The following is a 26682-nucleotide window of genomic DNA, read 5'->3' on the forward strand; positions in this document are numbered from 1 at the left end:
TTGTATTAGGAAATCCACTGCTCTTACGGAGTATGATGTGAGCTCGGCGCACTTCAATGTTTTTACATAAACACCAGCGAGCACTTCCAGTCGAATGTAAGCATGGGGATCATCTTCGGGGTGCTACTGGGGACTGCGCCCGATATCGTGAGTGGGCCTGGCGGGCAATCCCATTTCCTGGATCGGACTGAGGACTGGAGCCCAGCGCAGGATCGTTCTGGGGGCGGAGCCCATTGCAGGTCCAGAGTGGGGAGGGGTGCCAACTCCATAGCAGGAGTGGGGGGAGGAGCCCAGCTGCAGAGCAGGAGTGGGGGGAGGAGCCCAGCTGCAGAGCAGGAGTGGGGGGAGGAGCCCAACTGCAGAGCAGGAGTGGGGGGAGGAGCCCAGCTGCAGAGCAGGAGTGGGGGGAGGAGCCCAACTGCAGAGCAGGAGTGGAGGGAGGAGCCCAACTGCAGGAAAGGAGTCGGAGGAGGAGCCCAGCTACAGGGCAGGAGTGGGGGGAGGAGCCCAGCTGCAGGGCAGGAGTGAGAGAGGAGCCCAGCTGTAGGGCAGGAGTGGGGGGAGGAGCCCAGCTGCAGAGCAGGAGTGAGAGAGGAGCCCAGCTGCAGGGCAGGAGTGGGGGGAGGAGCCCAGCTGCAGAACAGGAGTGAGAGGAGGAGCCCAGCTGCAGGGCAGGAGTGAGAGGAGGAGCCCAGCTGCAGAGCAGGAGTGAGAGAGGAGCCCAGCTACAGGAGGAGTAGAGAGTGTCCTCAGTCTGAGAATGAGAGAGTGCCTCATGGAGCCAAATGCAGCAAAAGAAGGGACAGAGGGCAGGACAGTCTCACTAAAATTGGTTATGATGTTGATCGTGCCCCAGAGCCTTCTTGTGTGTTTCAGCCAGGCTTGGCAGCAAGTCAGGTCAGCCTGGCCAGGGGCAATGAAATTCATGAATCTGGGCTTCAGACCAAGGCCTGCTGTCTATAATAGGTTTAGTTCTTCCCTCTGCCCTTGGCTCTGAGGACCCAGACTCTGTCCTATGTCCTGGCCAAGCCTGGGAAGCCTCTGGGAGCTTCCTATCTAGTGTTCTGGTGACAGTAGTGGTCATGCACCCTCAGCCACCACAGCTGGTCTGCAAGCCGGTGATGGGGTGAGCGTGGGAGGCTATCAATCAGGATTTGATTGATCAGTTTGGTAGAGAATTGAACAGAAGGTGAGGGGCCCTAGCCCCAGTGTCACCCAGGGTCGAAAAACCTGCTGGAAGCACATGGCAGGGCTAGACTCACAGGCTTCTTTTCCTCCCTTCCTCCTCCCTCAGGCTCCACTCCCTTTGGCTTGCCTGTGGGAGAACTGCTGCCCTGACTGCTCTTGGTAGAGGAGCCTGGCGGGCGCTCAGGAACTCTGGTCTAGCCAGAAAAAGAATGAAGCCCTTGACCACCATTGGCATCTGGGCCAAAGTGTGACCCAGATGAGCTGCTGCTAGTGGCAGAGGGCAAGGCTTCTTGTTTCAGTAAAGGAGCAAGGCTCTCATCAGAGCATCTCTGGCAGTGGGCAACCCAGTGATCCCCTGGGGCCTGCTAAGCTGGGTATCCTGATGGGCTATGATAGTTGTGATGGTAAATTTTATGTCAGCTTGCCTGGGCTGAGGGATGCCCACCGAGCTGATAACACATTTTCTGGGTGTGTCTGAGAGGATGTTCCTGGAAAAGTTTTGCATTTGAATCAGTGACTAAGTAAAGCAAACTTGCTCTCCCCAGTGGCCTTATTCATTCCATGCACTTGGATAGAATAAAAGGTAAAGGAAAGTGACTCACTCTTCTTGCGCTGAAATGTCCGTGTCCTTCCTCAGACATCAGAGGTCCTGAGTCTTGGGCCTTTGCACTCAGCCTGAATTACACCTGGGCTTTCCTGAGTTTCCAGCTTGCACATGGCAGATTGGGGACTTCTCGCCTCCATATATACTAGAGGCCCGGTGCACAAAAATTTGTGCACTCGGGGGGGGGGGGTCCCTCAGCCCGGCCTGTGCCCTCTCACAGTCTGGGACCCCTTGGGGGATGTCCACCTGCTGGCTTAGGCCCGCTCCCTGGGGGATTGGGCCTAAGCTGGCAGTCAGACATCCCTCTGGCAGCCCGGGAGCCCTCGGGGGATGTCCACTTGCCAGTGGGGAGAAGGCCTAAGCTGCAGTCAGACATCCTTAGCACTGCTGAGGAGGCGAGAAAGGCTCCCACCACCACTGCTGTACTGGCAGCCATCAGCCTGGCTTGTGGCTGAGCAGAGCTCCCCCTGTGGGAGCACACTGACCACCAGGGGGGGCAGCTCCTGCATTGAGCGTCTGCCCCCTGGTGGTCAGTGTGTGTCATAGTGACTAGTTATTCCCAGTCGTTCTGCTGTTAGGGTCAATTTGCATATTACCCTTTTATTATATAGGATAGAGGCCTGGTGCATGGGTGGGGGCCGGCTGGTTTGCCCTGAAGGGTGTCCCGGATCAGGGTGGGGGTCCCGCTGGGGTGCCTGGCCAGCCTGGGTGAGGGGCTGAGGGCCATTTTCAGACTGGCCACACCCCCTTCAGGGTGGGGGTCCCTGCTGGGGTGCCTGGCCAGCCTGGGTGAGGGGCTGATGGCTGTTTGCAGGCTGGCCACAGCCCCTTTAGGGTGGGGGGTCTTGCTGGGTGCCTGGCCAGTCTGGGTGAGTGGCTGATGGCTGTTTGCAGGCTGGCCAAGCCCCTCAGTGGGGACCCTCACCCCCATGAAGGTGTGGCCATCCTGGGTGAGGGCTGATGGCTGTTTGCAGGCTGGGCCACAGCCCCCAGCGAACTCAAGGTCCCAGTGGAGGCTGGCTGGAAGCAGTTATTTGGGATTTATTTATCTTCTATAATTGAAACTTTGTTGCCTTGAGCGGAGGCTACAGCCGGCCAGGGCAGGCAGGAAGCTTGGCTTCCTCCATCGCCAGGGCAACCAAGCCTCCTGCTTGCTCCAGCTCCCTGGCTGCCAGCCACCATCTTGGTTGGGTTAATTTGCATATAGTCACTCTGATTGGCTTGTGGGTGTGGCTTGTGAGTGTAGAGGAGGTACAGTCAATTTGCATGTTTCTCTTTTATTAGATAAGATCTACTGTTGGTTCTGTTTCTCTGGAGAGCACTGATTAATTTATAGGCCCATAGCTTGGAGCCTTCCTGGGCCTTCTGCCCCTCCCTCCCTCCCTCCACATCTCACACAGATGCCCTTTCGCCTTGGCCTCCACACTGGCTTATCCCGGAGGCCCTTCAGGTCTGCCCAGTCTCTCCAGGCCTTGGCACTGCCCTGGGCCCCTGCAGCAGCTACCTCACTGGCTCCCCATAGCCACTCCCCTCCACAGAAAGCTTTAAAATACAGACAGGGTTGCATCAGCCTCCATCTTAGGACTCTGTAAAGGTTTCCTTTTGCCTTTGACCTAGAAGGATGACTCTGCTTCCCTGCCCATTCTCCTTCCCCTCCCCTTCCCTTCCTGGTCTCCCAGTTATAACCAAGCTCTCTCTGGCCCCTCTGGGAATTTGCATAGACTGTTCCCTCTCTAAAAGTGACCTATGCTAAAAACAAAATAAAATAACATAAAAGTAGACTTGAACTTGAGTCCCATGAACTATGTGATCTGGACCAATTAATTCAACCTCTTCTAACCTTGATCGTTCATGTAGCAAGTGAGGGTAAGAGCATCTTTCAGCCAGTCTTATTGGGAGAGGAGGTGAGCCTGAGATATGCTTCATTCCTCACCATTCTCCTCACCCATAACTCATGATATGGTATCTGGTCTTATACACATTCACTGAATGTTTACAGAAGAGTGAAATGGTTCTTTGCTAAGCTTCTTTCCAGCTCAAACATATATACGATAGTCAAAGAATGTAGGCACTCCTGTGCCTGAGCAGGCAGAGAAAGCTTATTTCAGAAAAACCTGACGTGTCAGCTCTCAGCCCAGCAATAGTCTGTCTGGGCGATTTGGGTCAGGCCCACCTTTCTGGAGGTTGGCAGTCATTCAAGTCCCTCCTGTTGGTGACTTTGAGGCACCCTCTACCCTGTGATGCAGAAAGCCCGGGCACCCCAAGGGCCAGACAGCCAAGAGCAGGGTGGTGAGAGTGTTGGTCTGGGAGGTCAGCACTAGCCACTCCTAGTCTGGGAGGTCAATACCAGCCACTCCTGGTTGCTAGGAACCTGAATAACTACTGACATGAAAAGCTTTCCCACAAGAAAGGAATGTGAGTCACCTGCAGGAAGTCACAGGAGCAGAGCTGTCGGGCACACGAGCCTTGGAGGAGCTGGGGTCTTTTATGCCCAGCCAGCCTGTGGCTCGGTTCTCGCCGCCCAGCCAGTGGTTCTCTGGCATGTGTGCTAGGTCGGCTGTCTGATCTCCTCCGTCTCCTCAGTGGCCCCTCACCCTGACACAGACCCCATGTCTCCCACCAGGGAGCACTCTGAGGTGACAGGAGTGTGCACCAGTGGGGACACGGGTGGTGCCTGCTCAGTTCCCCTACCCAGCTGGTGTTTCTGCTCAGGGCCTCTCAGCCCCTGCCCCACCCTCACTGTTCCTACCACCAGACACAAGACCTCTCCATGTTCATTTTTTATTTAAAGACTCAGAAACACAGCATTATAGTTTGTCATCACTGTAAGTTCTTCCGAAGTCACACACTGACATTTGTGTTTAACAAAAACATTAGGGTGTGTGTGTGAGAATTGTGCAAAGTACAAATAATCCCCAGCTGGGCCACTGAGCTTATTTGGGGCACTAGAATCAGGGGGCTCTTGTCCAGCTCTGTCTCACCACATCCCTCCCGTGGTCCTCTGGTGGCCCCATGTCCCCAACACCTCGGTGACCTCCCTCAGTGGTGGCCATGGACTTCACTGTGCTCCTCAAAGCAAGTCACCTTGCCTGCCAAATGCCACTGTGCACCCAAGTTGAGTAAGTCCCTGGGCCAGGAGGGAATGTGAGGGTTTCAGACAAGGTATTGTTTCACCTTAGAAAACAAAAGGAGCGTGTCCTTTGAGGCAAGATGGCCTGAAGGAAGCATCTAAGCCTGCTCCCGCTCTTGTCTGCGGATTAAATGGTCATGAAGGCTGATGGGTCTGACTGAACATGTTTGGAAACACTCAGCCTAAAGCATGGGGCCTGTTGTGCACCTGCCTGCCCTCTGAGTGCCCGGCATTTGCCCTGAGAGCCCCTCCTGAGAGGGTGCCTGGCTGGGGGGCATCACTTCTCAAGTCAGTCCCAATGGCCACCCCTGAGTCTGCCTCGAGCTGGGCCAGCTGATGCCTTGCAAACACACTGCTGTGAGGGGTGCTTGCCCCATGGCTGCTGCTTCCCCCACAGTCACTGAGCTGCTCAGCACTTCTGTCAACCAGAGCACCACGTGGGTGGTGGCAGGAAAGGAAAGAAGGTCCAAGTTAGTCTATTCTGTTGCATGATAACTGCTGTCGGTTTTTTTTGCTCTTCTTATTCTGTGGGAATTGGAGTTAGTTCTGGTCTCAGTGGAGAATAGCTGTCTCAGCCAGCATGTTTTTGGCAATGACATGATTTGAAGCATGCACACGATTGATGTGCAAGGTAGGCAGCTAAGTTGGCAACTGATGGTCGCCATTAACTTGAGCACAGGGCTCCCTGTATTTAAACTGCTTTTATTTTCTTGATTTAGAAGAACTTTCTCAAGCCTATTAAATATATTACCAGCAAGGAAATGAGCCTTGCTATAGGAACAATGCCACCAGCCTGGTAGCCACCTGGCAGTAACAAATATCCCAGTCACATCCCCAAATAGGAACTCTGAAAATAAGTGTTTGTATTTCAGAGGTATCACCCCAGGCGAGGGAATGGGTTTCTGGATTTCGTTGCATCCCTAAAAATCAGGGCGAGTGTTACCAAAGGCTCATTATTCAGCCTAATTTAAACCTGAGTGATCTGTAAAAATGTATAGAGAGAGTTTACAAGTTGTGACTCTGGACAGATAAGAGTATATTCCTAAGGTGTGAGTCTCTTGAAAACAAGATCGCCTTGTGACAGGGCTCCGGGAGGCAGCATCTGTGGAGATGAGCTGTGTCCTGGACCCCACCTGTGGGGGCCCAGGGTCGGAGCTGCCCTTCCACCTCTCCCCCCGCCCCTCCCAGCTCCCAGCCCCCCATCTGCAGAGGACTCACTCCTGCTATCCCATGGACCTCCAGTCTTTACACCCAGGTTCACACTGCCCGACAAGGGAGCAATTATATACTGTAAAAAGGCAAGACCTTCACCAGGTCTTGTAAATTGTAGAGGTTTACATCTGAACTGGGGTAAAAACTGCCCATTTCAATAGTGATAAATCATATTTTGATAAGCGAATTGTTGTCACTCTTGCTAAAGCAGTAAGAGGGAAATTCCGCTTTTTCAGGGTGGGTCCACCTTCATGCCCCTTTCACTGCCACACAAAAGGCGATTATAGCCACTTTCCCTGAAGTTGCATGTTCTTGAGTAACAATTATACTGTCTAGACAGAGCATGGGGCTTTGGTAAAGGTTGAAAGAAATTGGCTTTTTCCAAACTACCTTGAATCCCCTAAATGGATTCCCTCTTATCCCATGGTGCAGGGCATTGTGGTGTTGAGATGTGGGATTTCTGGATTTCTCCAAAGTTCATATAGTAAATATAAAAATTCTGCCCATTTGATGTTTCCTCGGACATTTTTTTCTTTCAAACTCAACCAAGTCATTACAAAAAGGCAGCACCAGATGTATGAAAAATAGGCAATGTATGACCGATTAGAAATATATAAAGTCTAATAGCTTTACATTAAAAAGATGTGAGAAAGAAGCAATGCAAAGGGACAGTGGCCAACAGAAGTGTTGTTCCCAATGCTGATGGGGACCAGCCATGGGAGCTGTGGGAGTCCCACAGGCTGCACAGCCAGGCTTTCCCAGGGGCTGGGCAGGTGGCAGGCGACTGAGGTATAAAGAGAGGCAATGAAGCAATTTGGACCCCACCTGCAGCCCAGACAGCCCATGAAGACATTCTGCGCCACGCAGCCCTGCACAGTGAGCCACCTGGGGGAGCCACCTCGGGGAGCCACCTCGAGGAGCCACCCAGGCAGCATCTTCCTCCTCCCAACTCACTTCTCTACGGTTCACACGGGGTGGCAGGCATCTCATCCAAGAACAACCCCAAGATGTGCTCTCGGTTGGGGGTTGTGGGTGAAGGCACGGCCCCCACACCCTGCAGGGGCCTTGGAAGGGACCTGAGGCCTGGGGAGTGGTGGCCCTCTTCTGGCGCCTTGGGCTTCCCGGAAGGCCTTCTCCCCGGTGAGTGGCGTGTGGAGAGTTTGTCCTCAGAAGCTCTCGACGAAGCTGCCCGGGAAGAGGCCCGTGCGGCCGTTCCTCTGCAGGGTCCCCTTGTACCAGCCGTCCTCACGCTTCTTGTGCACAAAGACAATGTCTCCCTCCTTCAGCTCTATCTCTGCCTCGCTCTGGGGCGGGTACGAGACCACGACACGGTACCTGAAGGGGGGACAGACACCACAGTGGGTGAGCCTGACCCAGAAGGCTGAGAATGACCCAGGGTGGCCCGCTGTCTGCTGGCAAGATTGCTCTTTTCTTTTCCTTTTCCCCTCTGGAACATCGTTGTAATTTGGGGCTACTTTTCCCACTTAAATTTTTTTTACATTTTTATTAAAAATTTGATAGTAGCCTTTCCCTGTGATGCCTTTTAGTCCCTGATCCAGGCAGCTGGGATGTTTCCACCCACATGCGGCCTCTCCGAGCCGTCCTCCCTCAGGCCTCCTCAAACCTCGGCCTCCCGGTGACAGGGGCAAGACTGGTGGCCGTGTCCCCATCGTGGCACAGGACCCTGACCCTGTGCCCTCAGCGCCTCTGAGATCCCTTCATAAACAAGGCCCCATGTTTCACACCTCATTCCTGCAAACCTGGCCCTCCCTGTGGCCTTTGAACTCTTCACCCTTCATTTTCAGACCAACGTGACATGATCCCAGTGGTGACACGACCTGCGGGCAGGGCACCTGGAGGGGTGCTGTGGCCTGAGCTCCAACCAGACCAAGCACAGACCTCTGAGGGCCCGAGAGGCTCAGCAGGTGCCCAGTCGGGTGCACACCAGGTGCTAAACCTAAGAGCTGCCCTGACAGCTCCCGGATCTGAGACAGTGGTCTGCCCCTCCCCGGCATCTTGCCAAGAGCCCTAGTGTCAGCACAGGGCGGGTCTGGCATACATCCCACACTCACACCTGTCCCCAAGGCCTCAGAGGAGGAGGAGGAAGGCTGAAAAGAAGCTGTGCTCGATCTGAGGACCAGCCTTCTTCTAAAACACCATCAAGGACAAGCTAGCAGGTGCCCTTGTGCCCGTACCCCTCACTGTCCCAGCCTGACAGGAATTGCCCTGCCCCCACCACTCCAGCCACCTATACCTTCCCCGCCCCTCAGGGAACTCACAGAGGCATGTGTGCTGACATCCGACTGGACCTTCACCCTCTGTCTGTCCAGCTGGACCCGGAGCAGGGCTCCAGGACAGAATCCAAGTACTAACTGCGCACGGGTTTGGTGCAGGCAGGGTGTAGCCACTCTCACTCCCTTAATGCCCCTAGCTGAAGGTTGCGACAGACTTGGGTAGGCTGAGGCGCTGGGGAGTGCTCGGCCTGGCCAGGCCAAGATGCTCAGTAATCGTTCCTCCACTGACCAGGAGGGCTGAGCCTGGGCTACCTGGAAGGGCACGCATCCAGTCACCCTCGGCCACATTCTCCCCGTGACCTCGCCATGGGTCCCTCTGCTAAGAGACTCGGAGAGAGTTGCAGGCCCACAATGGGACTGGCAGTTGAAGGGTGCGGCTGCTGGGGGGAGTGGGAGGGCAGAAGTGGAGGAGGGCCAGCTGGGGGCCAGGAGTCCCCGCTGCTGCTGGCGAGGGAGAGGCTGGGCAGTGGGCAGTGGGTCAGTGGGACCTGCAGCTCCATCCACATCAGCCTCTCAGCAAACAGCTGCTACCCCGTTCAGCTCATAGTCGCAGCTGACCAGGCCCCGATGATGCCTCTGCTGTGGGCATAAAAGATGACAGGAGTGGAAGTGTGTGCAGGGCTGGGTGGGGAGAGCAGGTCTGTGCTGTGGCTCCTGTGCAGGGGGCCCTGGGCCCTCTCCCTGCACCCTGCACTCCCTGAGTGACATGATGACATGCACCCCACTGCTATCCTCCCTCCCCCCTCCCCACCAAACTGTTTCTGGGCCTCCTGTCTTCCCTTCTCCAGCCGAAGGCTGCAGAGACCCCTCGATTCTGAGTAAGAAATTGCTTCCTGTATGGGGTGCACAGGCCTGTGGGGACTTAGCCCAGGATTGATGGACGCAGTGAAGAATCCTGGCGATCTGCATGGTGGTGGTGGCCTAGAGGCCCAGGGCCTGACCTGGAGAGAGGGGCCTCTGAGGAGACACTATCCTGTGTCCTCTTCTCCCTGCAGTGTCCGGGCCACAGTCTAGGCCAGGGGTGGGCAAACTTTTTGACTCGAGGGCCACAATGGGTTCTTAAACTGGACCGGAGGGCCGGAACAAAAGCATGGATGGAGTGTTTGTGTGAACTAATATAAATTCAAAGTAAACATCATTACATAAAAGGGTACGGTCTTTTTTTTTTTAAGTTTTATTCATTTCAAACGGGCCGGATCCGGCCCGCGGGCCGTAGTTTGCCCACGGCTGGTCTAGGCCCACTGGCTGGGTGGGGGAAGGTGGGAGACTTTTTTACCCTTGTCTTCCTTGGGCCATCAGCCAGCAGTAAAGGCCTGCCCTCTGCCCCCGACCCTGCCTTCTCCCTTCAGCCACAGCCACACAAATGGCAGCAGGCTGTCCTGAGGGCTCATAGTTCTATATGGAGCCTTTCCCTGGTATATTCTGGTCTTTATGAAACCAGGACATTCATTATAAAACAAAAGATCCCAAGTCTGCATTTCTCAGAGTGGCTCACAGACTTCAGGACCTGGGCCCAGATTTCTGTGTCCATCCTGTCCCTGCCTGCTGAGATGCCGGGGATGGGGCAGGGAATGTAGATTTTAAATAAATTTTACATACTGATGTCTGAGGATCAAGGTGCTGAGTAAGAAAACATTGAGGAGACTTCATCTTCACTCAGCCCCACTGGCTCACAGGCCTGGGTACTGGCCCATCTGGGCGGAGCAGACAAGCCTTGTCCAGGGCAGTGGCTGGGCTTGGGATGACGACCCAGGCTCAGCCTCGGTGCCCACAGCCCCTGGACACACAGACCGTCTGTTCCAGGCAGGCAAGCTGGGGCGGAGAGGAAGGAGGCTCCCGCGGTTTATGTGACAGGCATGCATGCTCCTGTGGCCCAGGGGCGGGCCAGCTAGGCTGAGTGCCTCAGAGTGGCTGCAGGTACAGGCGGCTGGGCGAGCTTCCACTGCCATCCCTGGGAGCCAAAAGCTGGCTTTGGGGATATGGAGGAGGAGAGAAAGGAGCATATAAGTTCCACCCTCCTCCCAGCCCAGTGATGCAAACAGCTGCCTGCAGGCCACGCCCTGAGGAGGACAGATGACCCGTGAGGTCAGGCAGTACTGCACACACCACACTGTCCCCAGGCCCCAGCACTCAGGCTGTGTGTGCGAACACCAAGACCAGCCTGGGTCCTCCCTGTGGCTTTCTGCCACCCTCACCTCCTTTCCAAACACCTGCCTCCTCTCAATTCCTCAAGGAAAAGAAAGGCAAGAGTGAGTTATTTCTCAAACTCTGAACAAAAGTTTTGTTTTTTTGCCAGATGTGAAACAAACAAGCAAATTTTAAAATGTTATTTGTTAGGGGGAAAAAGTACTTTTGTGCTTCTGAGCAATAAAATAGTTTAATGAGCCTAGATGGGTGATGTGGGAGGAATATATCCGAGACAGGCATTTAACATTTCTGTCCAGATCATTCCAAGACTCTGAGCTATTCTTCCTGCTGCACAGATGTAACTGGCACTTCCTGTTACAGGCACCTAACGCCCGGGCACACTGGAGGACGGCAGCTCCTCCCGGTCACGCGTCTTACATCAGTGAGAACTCTGCTGAGATGAGGTTATGTCGCCCACAGTTAGTTTTCAGACATAAGACTCAGGGAATAAAAAAGCTCAAAATCAGAATGAATTCTTACCACTGCATGTTGCAGTTAGCCTTGTGTGTGAGGTTTGGAGTGTCCTCTTCCTGTGTCATCTGCTCCCCCCCAACAGCAGGGGCCACAAGGGGCCTTGCCTGGCAGGCTTTCCGCAGCACTGGCTTCAGCACTGTGGGGGACACATGGTCCCCGAGTTACTGGAGAGTGGTCATCACAGAGCAGTGTCCTGCTAGGAACTTGGAAATGTTAAGGACACATCTATACCCTGGACACCACACTCTAATATCAACATGTGTTTCAGTTGCGGATTGCTGCTATATCACATTTCCTCAAACTTAGTGGCATAATAAAACACGAATTCCTTATCTCATGATTCGTTAAGTCATCTCACAGTCTCACAGGGATAGAGTCAGGGTCTCAGCAGGGCCGGCTCCTCTGGAGGCTCCAGGAGAGACTGTGCCCCAGCCTTTTCCAGCTCCTCCGAGCTGCCCGCATTCCTGGGCCGGAAGCCCCTTCCTCCATCTTCAAGGACAGCAAGGGCGAGGGAGTCTTTCTCCCGTCAGATCCCTTTGACCTTGTCCTTTGCCTCCCTCTTCCACTAATAAGGACTCCGGTGGTCACACTAGGCTCACTCGGATAACACGGAATAATCTCCAGAGTTAGCTATCTTTATTCCCTCTGCAACATTGAAGTCTTCTTTGCCATGTGGGGGTTATATAGTCACAACTTGGGTAATTAGGGCACGGACATCTTTGGGAGTCATTATCCTACCTACCATGCCACACAATACATCAAAGCCAAAACCTTTTACATCCTAACGAAGCCAAACAACGTACAGGCCAGCAAGAGTGAGGATGGACAGACTACGTGTGTGAACATATGGAAAAAGAGATGGTGGCAATAAAAAATGGATTAACATATATGTTATATGATAAATAGTATTATATATCATGTCATATATTATTATTGTTGCTATTGTTTATGCATTCGTAATTTTCCAGGTATTAATCTAGGCTTTCACAAATATTATAACTACCAGATAGGTATTATTATCCCCATTTTATATATGGGGGAACTGCAACTCAAAAAAACCCCAGAAACCCTTATTTGGAGTGAAATGGTGAGTGTGCCTATTGCTCAGAGCCACTCTGCAATATTGCCAAGGAGAGCCAGAGGCAAGCATGCGGAGGGGAAGGGTGCTGGGGTGGCTGCCCACAGGGAGATAGGGCATTAGTTATGGAACCATATGTGTGATCGTGAGCAAGTTACTCAGCCTTTTACTAAACCTCAGTTTTCTCATCTATAAAATGGGGTTACTGAGGGGATGAACTGAGGTGCTGGCAGATGTTAAGCTGCATGTACACATGGCTGCCCTGGATGTGTATGGCTGGGATCCATATCAATTGGTAAAGGTTCTGAATATCACCCCTGCACAGAGCATTCTGCAAATCCTAGTTATTCTAAAAGCAGGTGTAAAGCCAGACTTACACTTTCGCTGTTTAGCAGAAGTCAGCAGTTGCTGGCCCATGTTGTCCCTCCACCACCTTGGAGAGAGATTTGTTCTTAGTGGCTCAGGATCTCAATGCCACCCCAATGGCTCGGCTCTAAATCCCTTCATCAAGACCATGGGTTGACAAATTGTGGCCTGCACCTAACTTGTGTGGTCTGCCAGCTAAGAATGTTACATTTTGAAATAGTTGAAAAAAATCAAAAGAAGAATTATATTTCATGACGCAAGAAAATCGCATGAACTTTAAATTTCAGTGTCCATAGTAGGGTCTACTGGAACACCCACCCCATTGTTTCCATATGTATATGGTGCCTTTTTGCCCTCGTGGTGAGGTGAGCATTGCAACAGAGACTGTGAGCTGCAACATCTGCAACACTTATTATCTGGACCTTGTTAGAAAAGGTGTGCTGAGCGGACCCATGTGAAACCTCTCTCCACAGCCCCATCACCCTGAGCACATGCCATCCCCTCTCTCCACAGCCCCATCACCCTGAGCACATGCCATCCCCTCTCTCCACAGCCCCATCACCCTGAGCACATGCCATCCCTTCTCTCCGCACCACAGCCCAACCCTTATTTGAATCTGATCCTCTGACCTCTTGTAAAATTCAAGCACCGGCACCCTACAAACATGGCCTCGTGGACCAAGTCACCTCAGTTAGACTCAGTTTCCTCAGACTCTAGGCTGAACCCTATGAAATTGCTGGTTTTGTAAAAAAAAAAAAAAGAATGTTAGCAATTTCATGTGGCTCAACCCAACAGTGTGTGTGTGTGTCTGTGTGTGTCCTTGAAGCCAATTTGGGGTAATGTTTAATTCTAAGATGTTAGAGTAGGCTAAACTTCAAAAAACTGCTTCCTGTGTGGGGTGCACAGGCCTGTGGGGACTTAGCCCAGCGGCCCACTCTAGGGGTTCCTCAGGATTGATGGACACAGTCTCCTCTCTACACCCTTTGGCTCAGTATCTCATTAGTTCTGAACAATTTCCTGATGAATCACTTGTAAATCCCAAACTCAGGACCCAGATGGATTCAGAACATGAAATATGCTCCCATTTATTCCCAAACTGGTTTTATCCGATGCTCACCTCCACGGTCAGGACCCAAGTAGTCCTGGCTAGTGAGGGGTGTCTAGTCAATTTAATCCTCAGGAATCCCCGCTGTCCCTGCTCCCCAAAAGTGGCTCCAGACTTCACAGATCAACCCACAGCAAGGTTTTAGAGAATGCAAGCTGACCCTCAGTCTTACCTCTCTCTGGGAAATGGCTTGGGCTCAGGGCGGGCGGCAGCCATGGAGAAAGGGGCTTTCCTGGAAGGGGATGAGGAGAAGTTCAGGTCCAAGGAGCCCGTCTTTCTGTGCAGTGGCTCCATTCCCATCGCCCCCTGAATCTTGCTCTCTATGGGGCAGGACCCTGCCCGGCCATGGAGGGACAATGAGGACACTTCGAGCCCCACTGCACCCTGGAGCGAGGCGTCCACTGCCACATGGGGGTCATGGGTGGGAGAGATGGACGGTGGGGAGCGATTCTTCTTCTTGGTGGATGCCCCGGCTAGAAGTTTCAGCAGCCCACTCTTCTTCTCTTTCTGGAAAGACACACAATATTGAAACCCATTGGGCGAATGCTTCTAAGTGCCCTTGTTGTTAGTGGGGGGGGCGGGGGGCGGAGAGGGGGAGGGAATGTAATCCTTTTGGAAACTTTAAACAGAATCTGGGAAAGCTGGTTAGAAGAAAACAAAGCTAATATGGAAAGCTTTCCCAACTCTTGTTTCCCTTCCTTTCCCCAAACACGGCATAAGGGCCCACACAGAACCAGCAGCCCCTGGGTAGGCCGGAAGGTGCCCTGCCCAGGAGAGGCTACGCAGGGGCTGTTCCTGACAGCACACCCACTGGCCACCCAGGACCTATTCTAACCTGGCAACTTCATCTGTGGTCAGGGTCACCAGCAGTCATCTCACCTGGTTTTTCTAACCCTCACAGCTGGGGGTTAATCATTCTGCCTCGGGCTTCCTGAGATGAGCTATGGGGGCGGGGAGGGGGGGTTGGGGGAGGTAGGGAGTTGTGAGGGGGTAGTGGTGAGTGGGGGAGACCCTGGACACAGTCTTCTCTGCAAACCTTCCTCTGCACACAATTTGGGCCACACGGGACACCTGCAGAACTTGTGCACATGTGTACCCATGTGCACCTCATACATCCCCAGACAGTCACTTGCTGTCCCAGAGCTAAGGATGGCAGCTGGTGAGGGCGAATCCCCCCATGCCCTGGATTCCCTCACTGGTGAATAAACTGTGAAACCTTGTCACCTGGCTGGCGGCTCTCCTACCTTTAGGGATGTGACAATATTCAGGACATGGTTCTGCACGTACAAAACTAATGACATAATCACAAGGATCTGCCCTTACAAAAATGAAGCTTATCTCAGCATCATCTCATTAGGGACACACAGACCCCTCTCTGGGCCTAGAACCCACTCCAAGTTCCGATAGATGACCCCTGGCACCACTCTGAAGGCCACATGCCACGTGTTGGGACTCTTGGCTCTGCAGGAGCATCTGCCCTTCCTCTTGGGCTGTGTGGCTCCAAGACACTCTCCACAGAGTCCCGAGAGCCAGGCCGCTGTGGTGACAGTAGCCCAGACTACGACCCAGACGGTGTCCTTGGGTGGCCCAGCCCAGGTATCATGTCTGCATTTCTATTTCCTCGAACTCTGTGTAGCACTGGGCATGAGAGGCATCTCACCTTGGCCTCCCCAGCAGTGCAGGTGCAGAGTACATGGAGTGTGGAAAATGCTGCCATTGACACTGTGGGAGAGAAGAATCATGTTCACCTGAGGCTGTGCCACGTGTGTGGGTGTGCATGACTGTGTGCATGTGAGGGAAAGAAAGTGTGGACACAGAGTGGTGCTTTTAGAACAATGTGCATGCCTTGGAATTTAGACATTGGCATGGCTTTATTGGAATTTAGTTTTCTAATGTCCAATGGAAGTTAGGTGGCAAGAAGATCTAGGAATATGGTGTAAAAGGGTGGCAGTGCACACGAGTCTAAACCTAGACCACTGGATTGGTGATGGCTACCGAAAGTCTGCTTTAGTCCCAGCTCACTGGACTCTGAGGTGGACAGATGCAAGATTTCCTATTTCTGCCTTCCTCGTCAGCATGGTTAGAAGCTACTGGGGGAGTCAGTGTGCTGAAACTTCCTTAAAACACACATATGTAGTAACATGCATATCCTTAAGCTAAGTCATTAACACTGTAGTATGAACAGTCACACGTTTTTCTCTACTCCTAGCACTAATATTGAAAGAAAGGATGGAAGCAGATGTCCTAAATACTGTCCACGATGATAAAAGGCTGGCATGGGCAAGCAGGTGGGTACAGGGTGACATGGCACAAGGCAGCTGGTGAGGGCGACTTTGCCCAGTTCAGTCCTGTTTCAGCATCTTTGACAAAGACATGCTTGGGCATACTTAAGAGAATTTCAGTAATCCAGCCACTGGGGGGCATCATGCATCTGGCTCAGAGGTTGCCTTAAAGACATTCTGGTCCCCCATTTAGCTGGGGCTTCTGAGGCCAACACTACTGAAAGGTGCTGGCAGCTAGCAGTGAGTGTCTGGCTCTGCATGACCTGAGGCCACTTAGGGGAGGACATTGGAGCTGAGAGGACACAGCATGAACGTGAGGGGTAGTATCTGATGGTCCATGGCCCTCTGGGCTCAGCTGTCAGAGCCCCCAAACCTCAAGTCCCTGGCCTTGGTTTCCTGCTAGCATGCTTCCCCCACTTAGCCTTTTCCAGCTCCTCTTTTATTCTGCTTCATGAATAAAATGCTTGCTTGCAAGGCACTGCGGTGGGACAGAAGCCCTGGCAGCACAGCCACGCCTCAGTGGGATGTGTACGGAGCTGAGAGAAGACAGAGCCACTGGGACACTTAGCATGTCTGCAGTGAAGTCCAGCCTCAGCTGTGTGTTTGGAAAGGGCTGGGTAATTGCAATGGATCATTTTCCTGTCCTAGTTCTCCATGAATAAATAGGACTGATCATTTTCTTAATTTGATTATGGCAAACACTGATATCATGGCTGGAGAACTGTCCACACAGAACTCTGGTAATGCCTTCCTTAAGCATCTGGTCATTACAAACTGCTGTGGCATCGGTGTCCTGGCAGTCACTGAGCACGGAGTTTGCAGACCGCTCCAGGCCCTCCCTGGGGTCTCTGTTCTCTGTGATGCAGGTTAGGATCAGCTAACGAGCACTTCGAGGGCGCTGGGAAGAGACTCACTGGTCAACTTTACTGGCAACACCATGGGGAGAATGAGGCTTTAGTGGATGCAATTTAGGATCGCTCTGGGCTGAAAGTTATGTTAAAGAAAGATAGCTTTGCTGGGGTTTCTCCCAGGACCAGGACTAAATTAGGGATTTTTATGGGCCCAGTGAGTTGCAGAGAATGATGTTTCTGTTCGGTTTTGAGGGTCATTGCTTTCCTACGCAACCTTATTAGCATTCTGCTGTCCCCAGCTGTGGCTCTAGTTCCCCTCCAGGGTGAACCACTTTTCAGCCTTGGTGGGGACTCCAAACAGTCTGCACGGTGGGAACAAAATGCCCCCCACAGTCCTGCCATGGAAGGCAGACACATCTGCAGAGTTTCAGCCGCTCTCTGCCCCCAAATGAGCGATGGAATGCTGCCACCCAGTGGGGACAAGCCCCCCTCTGGGAAGCCCTCCCCAGCTCCCCGTGCAGTTATGCACCCATGATCCCTGCCCTCCTTTCCTGTGGTAGTTCACACCAGAGGGGCCGAGGGGCCAGGAGTATGAGGCCCAGCTCCAAGTTCCAGCTCCACAGACACTGCCTCACAGAGTTGTTGAAATGAGAGATATGAGCACTTTTAAACCATTATGAATGCATCTCACAAATACTGATTATATTGCTGTTTTTATGATGTGTTTGGATATTTTTAAGTTTCTGCAGGATACCTAGGACCTAGTTAGCTCCCAATACATTTTTGTTAAATAAATAAAATGGATTTTATCTCCACCACTCGGTGTCTCTCCGTTAACCCTTATTTTGTCTTGGGAAAGCACATGGGGCAATGCAGGCTCTCCCACTTGGTGAACAAATAACTAACCAGGGAGTTAGATAAAATGTAACGCTGGGGCCCCACCGCCAAGATTCTGATTCAGCAGGTCTGAAACAGGAACAAAAAAAGTCACTCTGATTGCGAACCCAGCAGGTGATCAGGAGAAGCCAAAGGTCGTCTGTGCAGCCTGGTGCCTGATTGTAGAGGACTGCAGACAGTGATGTCAAAACACAGAGAATGGACCAGCTTCCAGGGACGGTAATAAACGCAGGAAACAAGGTTAGTGAGCACCTGCTTAGGAAAAGAGCTCTCCAAGTAAAAGATACTGTCATCCTGCGGACCTTTAGGATGTTCAGCCACATCATGGCTGCCTTGGAGACAGATGGCATATCTACGAGTGTCATTTATTAGTTGACTGAACTTGAACAAGTTATTTAACTGCTTTTAGAATCAGCTTCCTCATGTATAAAATGGAATACACCCACACACTCACTCACACACTGACAAAGTACCCTGGAGACTGTTTCTTGAGAACAGAGCCAGGCACTCTTCTAAGTCTTGTACATACAGTAGCTCATTAGGTTCTTAAAGTAGAGATAGGGTGATTAGTTAGGAAGCTGCACAATCTGGATTTGAACCCAGAACTCAATTTCAAATTTTAACTGCAACTCTGCTGCTTTGTCCTGAGAACTGAGACAAGGCACACAATCCAGCATGGCATCCGGTAACTGTAGACGCCCCATACACACTGTTCAGACTTTCATTTGTTTAAGTCATTTCAGAGAAGGGCACGGGGATTTACACAGAGTGATGATGATAGGACTCTGGCAGGGGCTGCATGGTGACAAGATGGGCTGGCTGGTCCCATTCCTCCTGGGGACACAGGCAGCACTCTGCTCCTCTGGGCTGCTCTTCAAGATGAGACCTTAAGAGCAGTGCTCAGTGCTCGCGGGAAGACTGAGGATGACGACATGCAGAGCACCTAGTGAAGTGCCTGGCACACAGTTGGTTTTCAGCAAAGAGGGGCTGAGAGGATCCGGATCTCCAGTGGGATATGCTACAGCTCTTCATTCATTCATCTGGCCCCAGCCAGCATTCACTTCCTGTCAGCACAGGCTGAGGGCAGAGGAAGTACACGTCTCATGGTTCACCCACAAAGGAAGATGCAAATAGGATTGTAGGGCCAGATACACATCTGGGAGCCTCTGGACGCCTCGTGTGCAACAATAGGCTGAGAATATTCCAAGTTCCTGAGACAGTCCGTCCTGACAGGTCACTGGGGACGTCTCAGAAGCTCCAAGATTGAAGAAGCACAGACTCTCTGGCCTCAGGGTGGGAATGTTGTAAGAAGAAAGGCACAATAAACATGTTTTCCACATTTCACTCAAACTCAGCCTGCCAAGTAGAAAGCATGGGGCGCCCTCTCCAGCTCCCAGCAGACTAAACCTGGTGACAACATGGTGATGACCAGAAATTGTGCTTAAAAGAGACACTGACCTCCTCTGGGCCCCTCTTCGCCCTGAACCAGACGTCTCCAGGGCACTGGCATCTTTATCTCCTCCTCTTGAACTTCTTGACACTGTTGATGGCTTCTTCTGCTGTCTTTCTGAACAGCAGTTAGATTCTTCTTCCAAGAACTGCTCCCTTCTCCCCTGCTGCAAACGTGCCTGGGTTCCCCTTTCCCCAGTTATTCTCAGGCTCAGCTCTCCAGCTCTCCCTCCTGTGTAGAAGCATCTTTAGCCCCAACATCTCCAGTGAGCTCTAGGGCTTTAATCTGCGACTTCAAAAGACATCAGAAGCTCTGATATGGAGGACTGGGGAGCCCCCTCTGCCCAGACCCAGTTGGGGTGAGCCAGAGCTGATCATGTCCCCGGTCCTGTGTCCAGGTGAGGGGCCAGGTGAGTCCAGGGGCCCAAGGGGCAGAGGAGGAAAGTGATGTCCAGGCAGGAGCTGGGAGCTGGAGTTCTAAGCATGACCTGCGGGCCATCACCCTGACACTATCCTGATCCCCACCACAGGGCAGTGCAGTCCACAGCCTTGGTGGGGGCTCAGTTTTCCCAAGCTTGCCAATGATGGCAGCCCATGCCCAGCCTCTCCCTAACATCTTTATCTATCCACTTTCATTTGCAGGTCTTGTCCTTTTCCAAAGGCTTTACTCTCTCGTGTCCTTCTCAGGCAGGTAGGAAGTAACACCCACACCTTCTTTTACAAATGAGGAAACAAAGCCAAGCACATAAACATGGAGAACATCAACCATATGCCCGCTGGTTTGTATGCACTTCTATTTCAATGTACTTGTCCTTGGCTAGGGCTGCCACAACAAAGTACCGCAGACGGGGAAGCTTAGGCACCAGAAACTGATTTTCTCACCATCTGAATGCTGGAAGTCTGAGATCAAATTGCAAGCACAGTGAGGTTCCTCGAAAGGGGTAAGGGCTCTTCTGCTGCAGATGGCCACCTTCTCACTGTGTCCTCATGTGGCCTCATGTGGCCTTTCCCCATTGCATGTGTGGAAAAACAGAAATCTCTCCTCCTCTTCTTAGAGGTCACTGATCCCATCAGGAGGCCCTACCCTCATGACTTCATCAAATCCTAATCACCCCTGAAAGGCTCCACCTCACATTGGGGGTAGACCTTTAACTTAGAAATCTGGGGGGACACAACATTCAGTCCAAAACTCTCCATAATAGCTGTTTAAGGGCACAGTTCCTCACTTACAATTGAGGAATTTCACGTTCAGAGAGATGACCAGAGGTAACCACACATGTCGCTCTCTGGCACTGAGCACAGGGCCAGCAGGCTGCGGTGCCACGTGGCCACCCCTTTCTCTGGTGTGATGACAGCATCTGCACACCACTCTTTTGGACCAGCAGCCACCAGATGTTCAATGAGGACTATGGTGGTGACTGAGACCAGTAATCAGCCTCCTCCAGAGTGAAACTTTCTAAGTGACAGATGTTGGGTCCCAGTCTGGGCAGGCAACTGGGCCACCTCCTTTGTGACCTTTGATCCCTCAGAGGAATGGAATGTTGGCGCCCCCAATTCCTCTCCTCATACTTCTCTTTCCTCTCAGCCCCACAGGTCATCAGAGCCTTCACGAGGGCTGTAGGCACCCATGTCCTGGCCCAGCCAGGACCAGTACTCCACGAGGCACAGAGTCCGGTGAGCCTGCCACAGCTGCACATCCATCTACTGCAGTGTGGCCCCATAGTGCTGTCACTCCACTCGGTAGGCGAGGCCAGGATCACAGAGCCTTACGTGGGCGTCACAAAGGCAGAGCAGCCCACCATCGCCGGTGCTGAGTGAAGGAGGGATGAGCACTGCTTGGAAGACATGATGGAGGCTTGTTGGGGTGTGCGCTGGGCAATGACCTGGCACAGGGGCCAGGATGCTTGTTCTAAAGCCCAGAGAGCAGCCTAAGGTCTTGGATAGCAAAGGGGAGAGAGGTGACGCCATTTCATGGCGGGGCAGGAGCAGGTGGCCTGGGTTCTCATCTGGCATCCACTCCTCACCACGCATGCACCCTTGAGTAAGTGACTCAAATTTCCCATGCCTCAGTTTCCTTATCTGTGAACAGGGTAACAGTAGTACCTAACCTAGAGAGCTATTGTGGGGATCATTTGAACTGGTACATTATGCCTGACACCTGGGAAATGCCACATTTGTTTGCTGTCACCATCACCATTCTTATCAATATGGTTACAATGCAGATGCTTGGTACCACAGAGATACGGAGCTTGTGACTGCTTTCTGCAAGGGGAAGTCTTGGTCTGAGCACTTCTCTGTTGTCACTCCACAGCTGCTTTTTACTATGCTGGAAAAGAAAGCGGCACCGCTCAGCCAGAGGAAAAGCACCAAGCTCTGGTCTTTCCTTCAAAAGCACCAAGCTCTGGTCTTTCCTTCAAAAGCAATGGTCCAGAGGAGTGGCACATTGGTGCTCTTGGACCTGGGTCCTCCAGGCTTCCTGTACCACCACATCGCCCGCCATTCCCATTGCAGGTGGTTGTACCACCACATCGCCCGCCATTCCCATTGCAGGTGGTTAATGAGTGCAGGGATGGAGGAGGGTTATTTTCCGCTCATCACTGAGCCCGCTCTTCTCACAGGCTGTGATGGCATGTTAGAGGACAAAGATCTTCCATGAGCTTCACACACACACACACACACACACACACACACAACACACACAAAAACACACATACACACATGCACACACATACACAATACACACATACAAACACATAGACATACATATGCACTGTATTTTTGATAAATAAATCTGAGATGGAAACATGAAAGCACATTCCAAAATATTTACAGAAATGTTGGAAACATGTACGACTGAGAGGCAAATCAGGCATTCAAATAATCGATGAGAAGAATTCTGTGAGATGCCAAATACTGAACTTCAATATATTCTTACTGGAAGCATTAAGATTTCTAGATAACCAATCAAACTAAATAGCTGGCTTGTAAAAACCAACAGATCACATTTCCCACAGATGGGGAGTTCAGAAACTAGAAGGCCCCATCCTGATTTTAAGGCATAACTGGGTTGTGAGGCAGACAACAGCCCGGGAATCCAAACTATGCAAGCTCGAATGTATCAGAGAGACAGCTAGACTGTTTCATGGGAGCTGAGGAAAAGAAAAGGAATGAAACAAACAGCAAGAGCCACAGAGATGGAAGTGTGGAACTTGACAAGGCCACGAGGACATAAATAACATTTAAATGACTTGACCAAACCCTGGCCGGCTAGCTCAATTGGTTGGAATGTTGCCCCAATACGCCAAGATTGTGGGTTCAATCCCCAGTCAGGGCACATACAAGAAACAACCAGCGAATGCATAAGTGGAACATCAAAGTAATGTTACTCTACAAAGTAATGTTACTCTCTCAAAAAATCAATCAATAAATTTTAATTGCTTGCACAAGACGCTGCCTCTGATCATGATGCTCATTTCCCTCTGAAAGACCCTACTCAGCTGGCTCAGAGCCCCGCATGGGCCCTTTTGTCACTGTCAGTGACAGCTTCTCCCTGAGGGTCTCTCTCAGTCTTGCCATCATCATGTTCTTTTTTTTAAAATATATTTTATTGATTTTTTACAGAGAGGAAGAGAGAGAGAGATAGAGAGTTAGAAACATCGATGAGAGAGAACCATCGATCAGCTGCCTCCTGCATCTCCTACGGGGGATGTGCCCGCAACCCAGGTATATGCCCTTGACCGGAACCGAACCTGGGACCCTTCAGTCCGCAGGCCGACGCTCCATCCACTGAGCCAAACCGGTTTCGGCATCATCATGTTCTGAGTGTGATGCCAGCCCACACCTGACAAGTGGCCAGTGCACAGCTGCTCCTCCTCCAAAGAGAGGCCCCAGCAGGGACAGGTGTCACCCCCAAGTCCTCAGAGGAGTCCGGACACAAAATGGGGAGCAGACCAGGCCTTGGTGGCACTCCCATGGCTTCCAGGAGAGAAGCTGTCTTTCCTAGGCTACTATCCTAGGGCTGATGCAAGGTTAACTGGGGCTAATGTTGTTCAATGAGGGAAGATTAAAGTGCTGAGGTTTCAATTCTCCAGAAATTATTTTGGACTCAGCACCCAAGAAGCTGTAGAAATGTGTGACCCTGTTCTCTTGCAACGTCAGCTCAATGCTGTCATCTTTTCATTGAAGTCGGAAGACTCTGCTAACCCAGTAGTATTTATAGCATAACATTAATTCCTTTAAAAGTGCTTCATAGGAGATTAGGTCAAACAGCAGAAGGGCAGAAACAAGAAGCCTGGGTAGCCCTGCTCCCCCCCAGGGGTCTGGGCTGTGCAATCACTTTGTCACGTTTGGATAACTTTGCCTTGTGTTTGGATTTCCAACAGGCCTCTGGCATTTCTGCAGAACAAACACAGTGCTACCACAAATCAGATTACATAAAATGCATTCAGATAACGTTTGTGTAAAATCTGGTACCCTTCTGAAGAACGTCTGGAATGGAACAAGAAAGATTAAACACTTTATTATTCACTCAGGTATGCTGAGCTCAGGTACTTCTGAATTTTAAACAAAACAGATGGATAGAATCCACTTCATCCACCGGAAGGGCAGCAGCAGGTCTGTGAGTGGCACACAGGGGAGCAGTCTGCTTCATCAAGGGGATGCCAGATTTCTGGGGCTCAGCTATAATTGAAGCTATTAGTTCCATTAGCACACGGTGGGCTGACAGCATGCCAGGCACCGACAGGCAGCCCACAGCTCCGTGGGATGCTTTGGATTCCCTTCCTCATATATGTGCTTCTTAAGACAGACTGCTTCCAGGAAATGTGAGGTGCACACCCAGCCTGGGGACCTCAGAGGCGCAGGCACAGGTGGCAGCTGGCCAGGCCCTTTCCTGCCACTGCCCTGCTGAGAGCAGCCAGACCCTGCCAGGCGGCACCTCCCTGAATAAGGGTCCTGATTTGGGCTTCCATCCATGTCCAATCTTAATTTGGCAACTGCTCCTGAATTTCTCTAAGGAGCCACCATCTTGAGGTCCTGTGTGGTTGTTATCACATGAAAATGATCAGAAGAGGATGAAATTTGAAAGAAGCTGGGGTGTCAGAATCCAGGTGAACTGAGTTCTGCAGGTTGGCCAAGTCCAGGGCCCACACCTCTGAATTACTCATCTGTCCATGGAGGAAGATAGCACACCTCCCAGACTCCATTACTTGGGAACAAAGCATAAACTGCTTCCTGTGCCTCGAGGAGTCTGTGCCCAGCCACAAGCATGGCCAGGTATGGACTGCTGCGGGCCTGTGCATTTCCACTGCCAGGTCCAACCTGGGGAGTCATCTGAGCTAAGCTGCTTTCCATGTGGGAGCAGGACTTTCACCTGAGGAGCCTTTCATTAAGAGGGACCCTGGACTCAACTGCTCCTTCCTGACATAGGAGAACTGTTAGCAGAGAGTAAGCCTTGGGTGAAAGCAAAACACCTACTAAGTGTCTAACAATGTGGGCCTGTCAAAACCGACCCAATGTTGGTTTTCATTAGCGTCACACGTAAGAGGGCAAAGGTGGTGAGTAATATCACTCACCATGTCGATTCCTACAAGCCTGACCCTGCCCAGCAATGAACCACACTGAATGAAGCCTGCCCTGTTTCACTAACTGGAGAGAGGGAGCTGGGGCAAAGAACCAGAAATGTTGACAGCAATTATGGCTCTTCCCTTTCTAAGTCTGTCCCCTGTTCTTTCTCAGCAATTCGGGGGCCGAGGGGATCTTGTCTTCCAGGAAAGATGTCCTAGTGAGAGGGTGGGACCACCCCCACCTCTGCCAGCTGAAAGGCCCAGCACGTCTCCTCAGAAGGCTGCAGGTGGAAGGGAGCAGATCAAGACCCAAGTGACTTTCAAACATGAACACAAAGGGTAGTGCAACCACTTCACTTCACATCCTATTAATATCCGGGGGATTTGAGCTTTGAGAGCTGAGAGCTCGGCAGGAGCAGCTGTGACCAAGGCCTCCTCCACACCAGCTACACGGGAATTGCTTTCCTCTGGCCTGGACAAGACAGGTTGTGATCAGACCTGAGCATCGTGAGGCCCTGAAGAGTCTGGTGTGGGCATCTCTGGCGGTTCCTGGACTCCCACATCCACAGGGTGCTGGCTGGTGGGTGTGCCTCCAGGGGCTCCTAGGCTGATGGACTGAGCAGTCAGCCTGGCTTAGGTATGGTTCCTAAAAGCAGAGAGGCTGCCCCCTTGCTGACCAGGTCACCCCCAACTGCCCCCTCTGCCAGCCTGGTTGCCCTTTGAATACACAATCCAGGGTTGAGGGTCTCATCCAAGCCCTAGCTAGCAAATTCCATTCAGAAGACTGATTTTACATGGAAAGGTTTTAAAAGATTTGCAGAATGTGTCAAGATGAGAGAAAATGAGCATAAACCTTTCATACAGGCCGATAAAGAGAGGGGGTCCCTGTTGTGTACCTAGGCCCACACTCCAAGGAGCCGCTAGGCAGGCAGTGGCCCCTGAGCACCAGGGCTGTCTCACTGGCTGAAGAAAGGTAAACCATATCACCAACAAGTTTCTAATATAGATTACATGTTAAAATGATAATATATTTGGATATGGGGTTTAATAGATTATACTAACAAAATTAATGTTTTAATTTTATTTAAAAATTATTTTAACTTTTTAAAAAGGTGGCTACTAGGAGATTTCACATTAGATATGTGTCTTGAAATAAATTAATTGGACAGCATTAATTTAGAAACCTGGAGTATAATCCTGGTTGATCCAGTGTCTGGATGGGTGGCAACTGAGGCAAGCTCATTGGAATCAGATTTATTTTGTGAAATAAGCCTACTTCCTCCACAGTTAAAAGAAGAGCTAGCAATGCCACCCATACCAACTCAGGCTGGCATCCTGCTCCCGTTTCTCCACAGAAAGCAGGCCTGAGCGGTGAGCCTGAGCAGTGGTGCCTGCTCAGGGATGACACAGGGAAGGCATAGCTGCCACAAAAGTGGGTTTGTGTATTCTGTTATAACTAGAGGCCCAGTGCACAAAATTCATGTGTGTGGGGGAGGGGGGTCCCCTCAGCCCACCCTGCACCCTCTCCAATCAGGACATACCTCCCACGTTGGTGGGGCTGGATGTAGACAGGCCACTGACGGTCCCCACTCCGGCCTCCCCGTTGAGGTTGGCAGCAGTGACATTGGGAGGTGTGACGGCCGATGCCGCTGACGTGAGAGGGATGGCTGGCCAGGGGCACTGGGCACCAGTGATGGTCTGCACTGGGGGCTGGTGGAGGTGCTGCAGGGACACCATGGAGTGGGGCCTGAGGCTGGCAGTGGGCAGACGGGACGGGGAGTTCTGGGTGCACAGGGGCGACACCATGGTGGTTGGTTGGTCCTGAGCCTGAGCAGAGGAGAGGGCAGCTGGAGCACAGGGTGGGAGAAACAGTGAGTAGAAAGTTTAGTTTGAAACCTGCCATGCAATTGCAATAGACTCTTTCCTGAGACAATCTGCCCAGTCTCTGTACAACTGAGACTATGAACCAGGAGGTTATGGTTTGATTCCCGGATCAGGGCA

General features: G+C 51.8%; 1 protein-coding gene across 1 annotated transcript in view; it reads right to left on the reverse strand.

Annotated features, from left to right (window-relative positions):
* Positions 1-6113: 6113 nt before the first annotated feature.
* The window catches only part of SH3RF3 (SH3 domain containing ring finger 3), a 91582-nt gene continuing 71013 nt past the window's right edge, over positions 6114-26682 (reverse strand). The window contains exons 8-11 of the mRNA XM_023751376.1: positions 26223-26528; positions 15299-15360; positions 13811-14145; positions 6114-7469 (exon numbers count right to left, since the gene is read on the reverse strand). Of these exons, the coding sequence (XP_023607144.1) occupies positions 7301-7469; positions 13811-14145; positions 15299-15360; positions 26223-26528 (872 nt within the window). The 3' untranslated portion in view covers positions 6114-7300. The remainder of the gene's footprint in view (positions 7470-13810; positions 14146-15298; positions 15361-26222; positions 26529-26682) is intronic.

The sequence above is a fragment of the Myotis lucifugus genome, unplaced genomic scaffold (genome assembly GCF_000147115.1).
Source record: "Myotis lucifugus unplaced genomic scaffold, Myoluc2.0 scaffold_21, whole genome shotgun sequence".
Taxonomy (NCBI): domain Eukaryota; kingdom Metazoa; phylum Chordata; class Mammalia; order Chiroptera; family Vespertilionidae; genus Myotis; species Myotis lucifugus.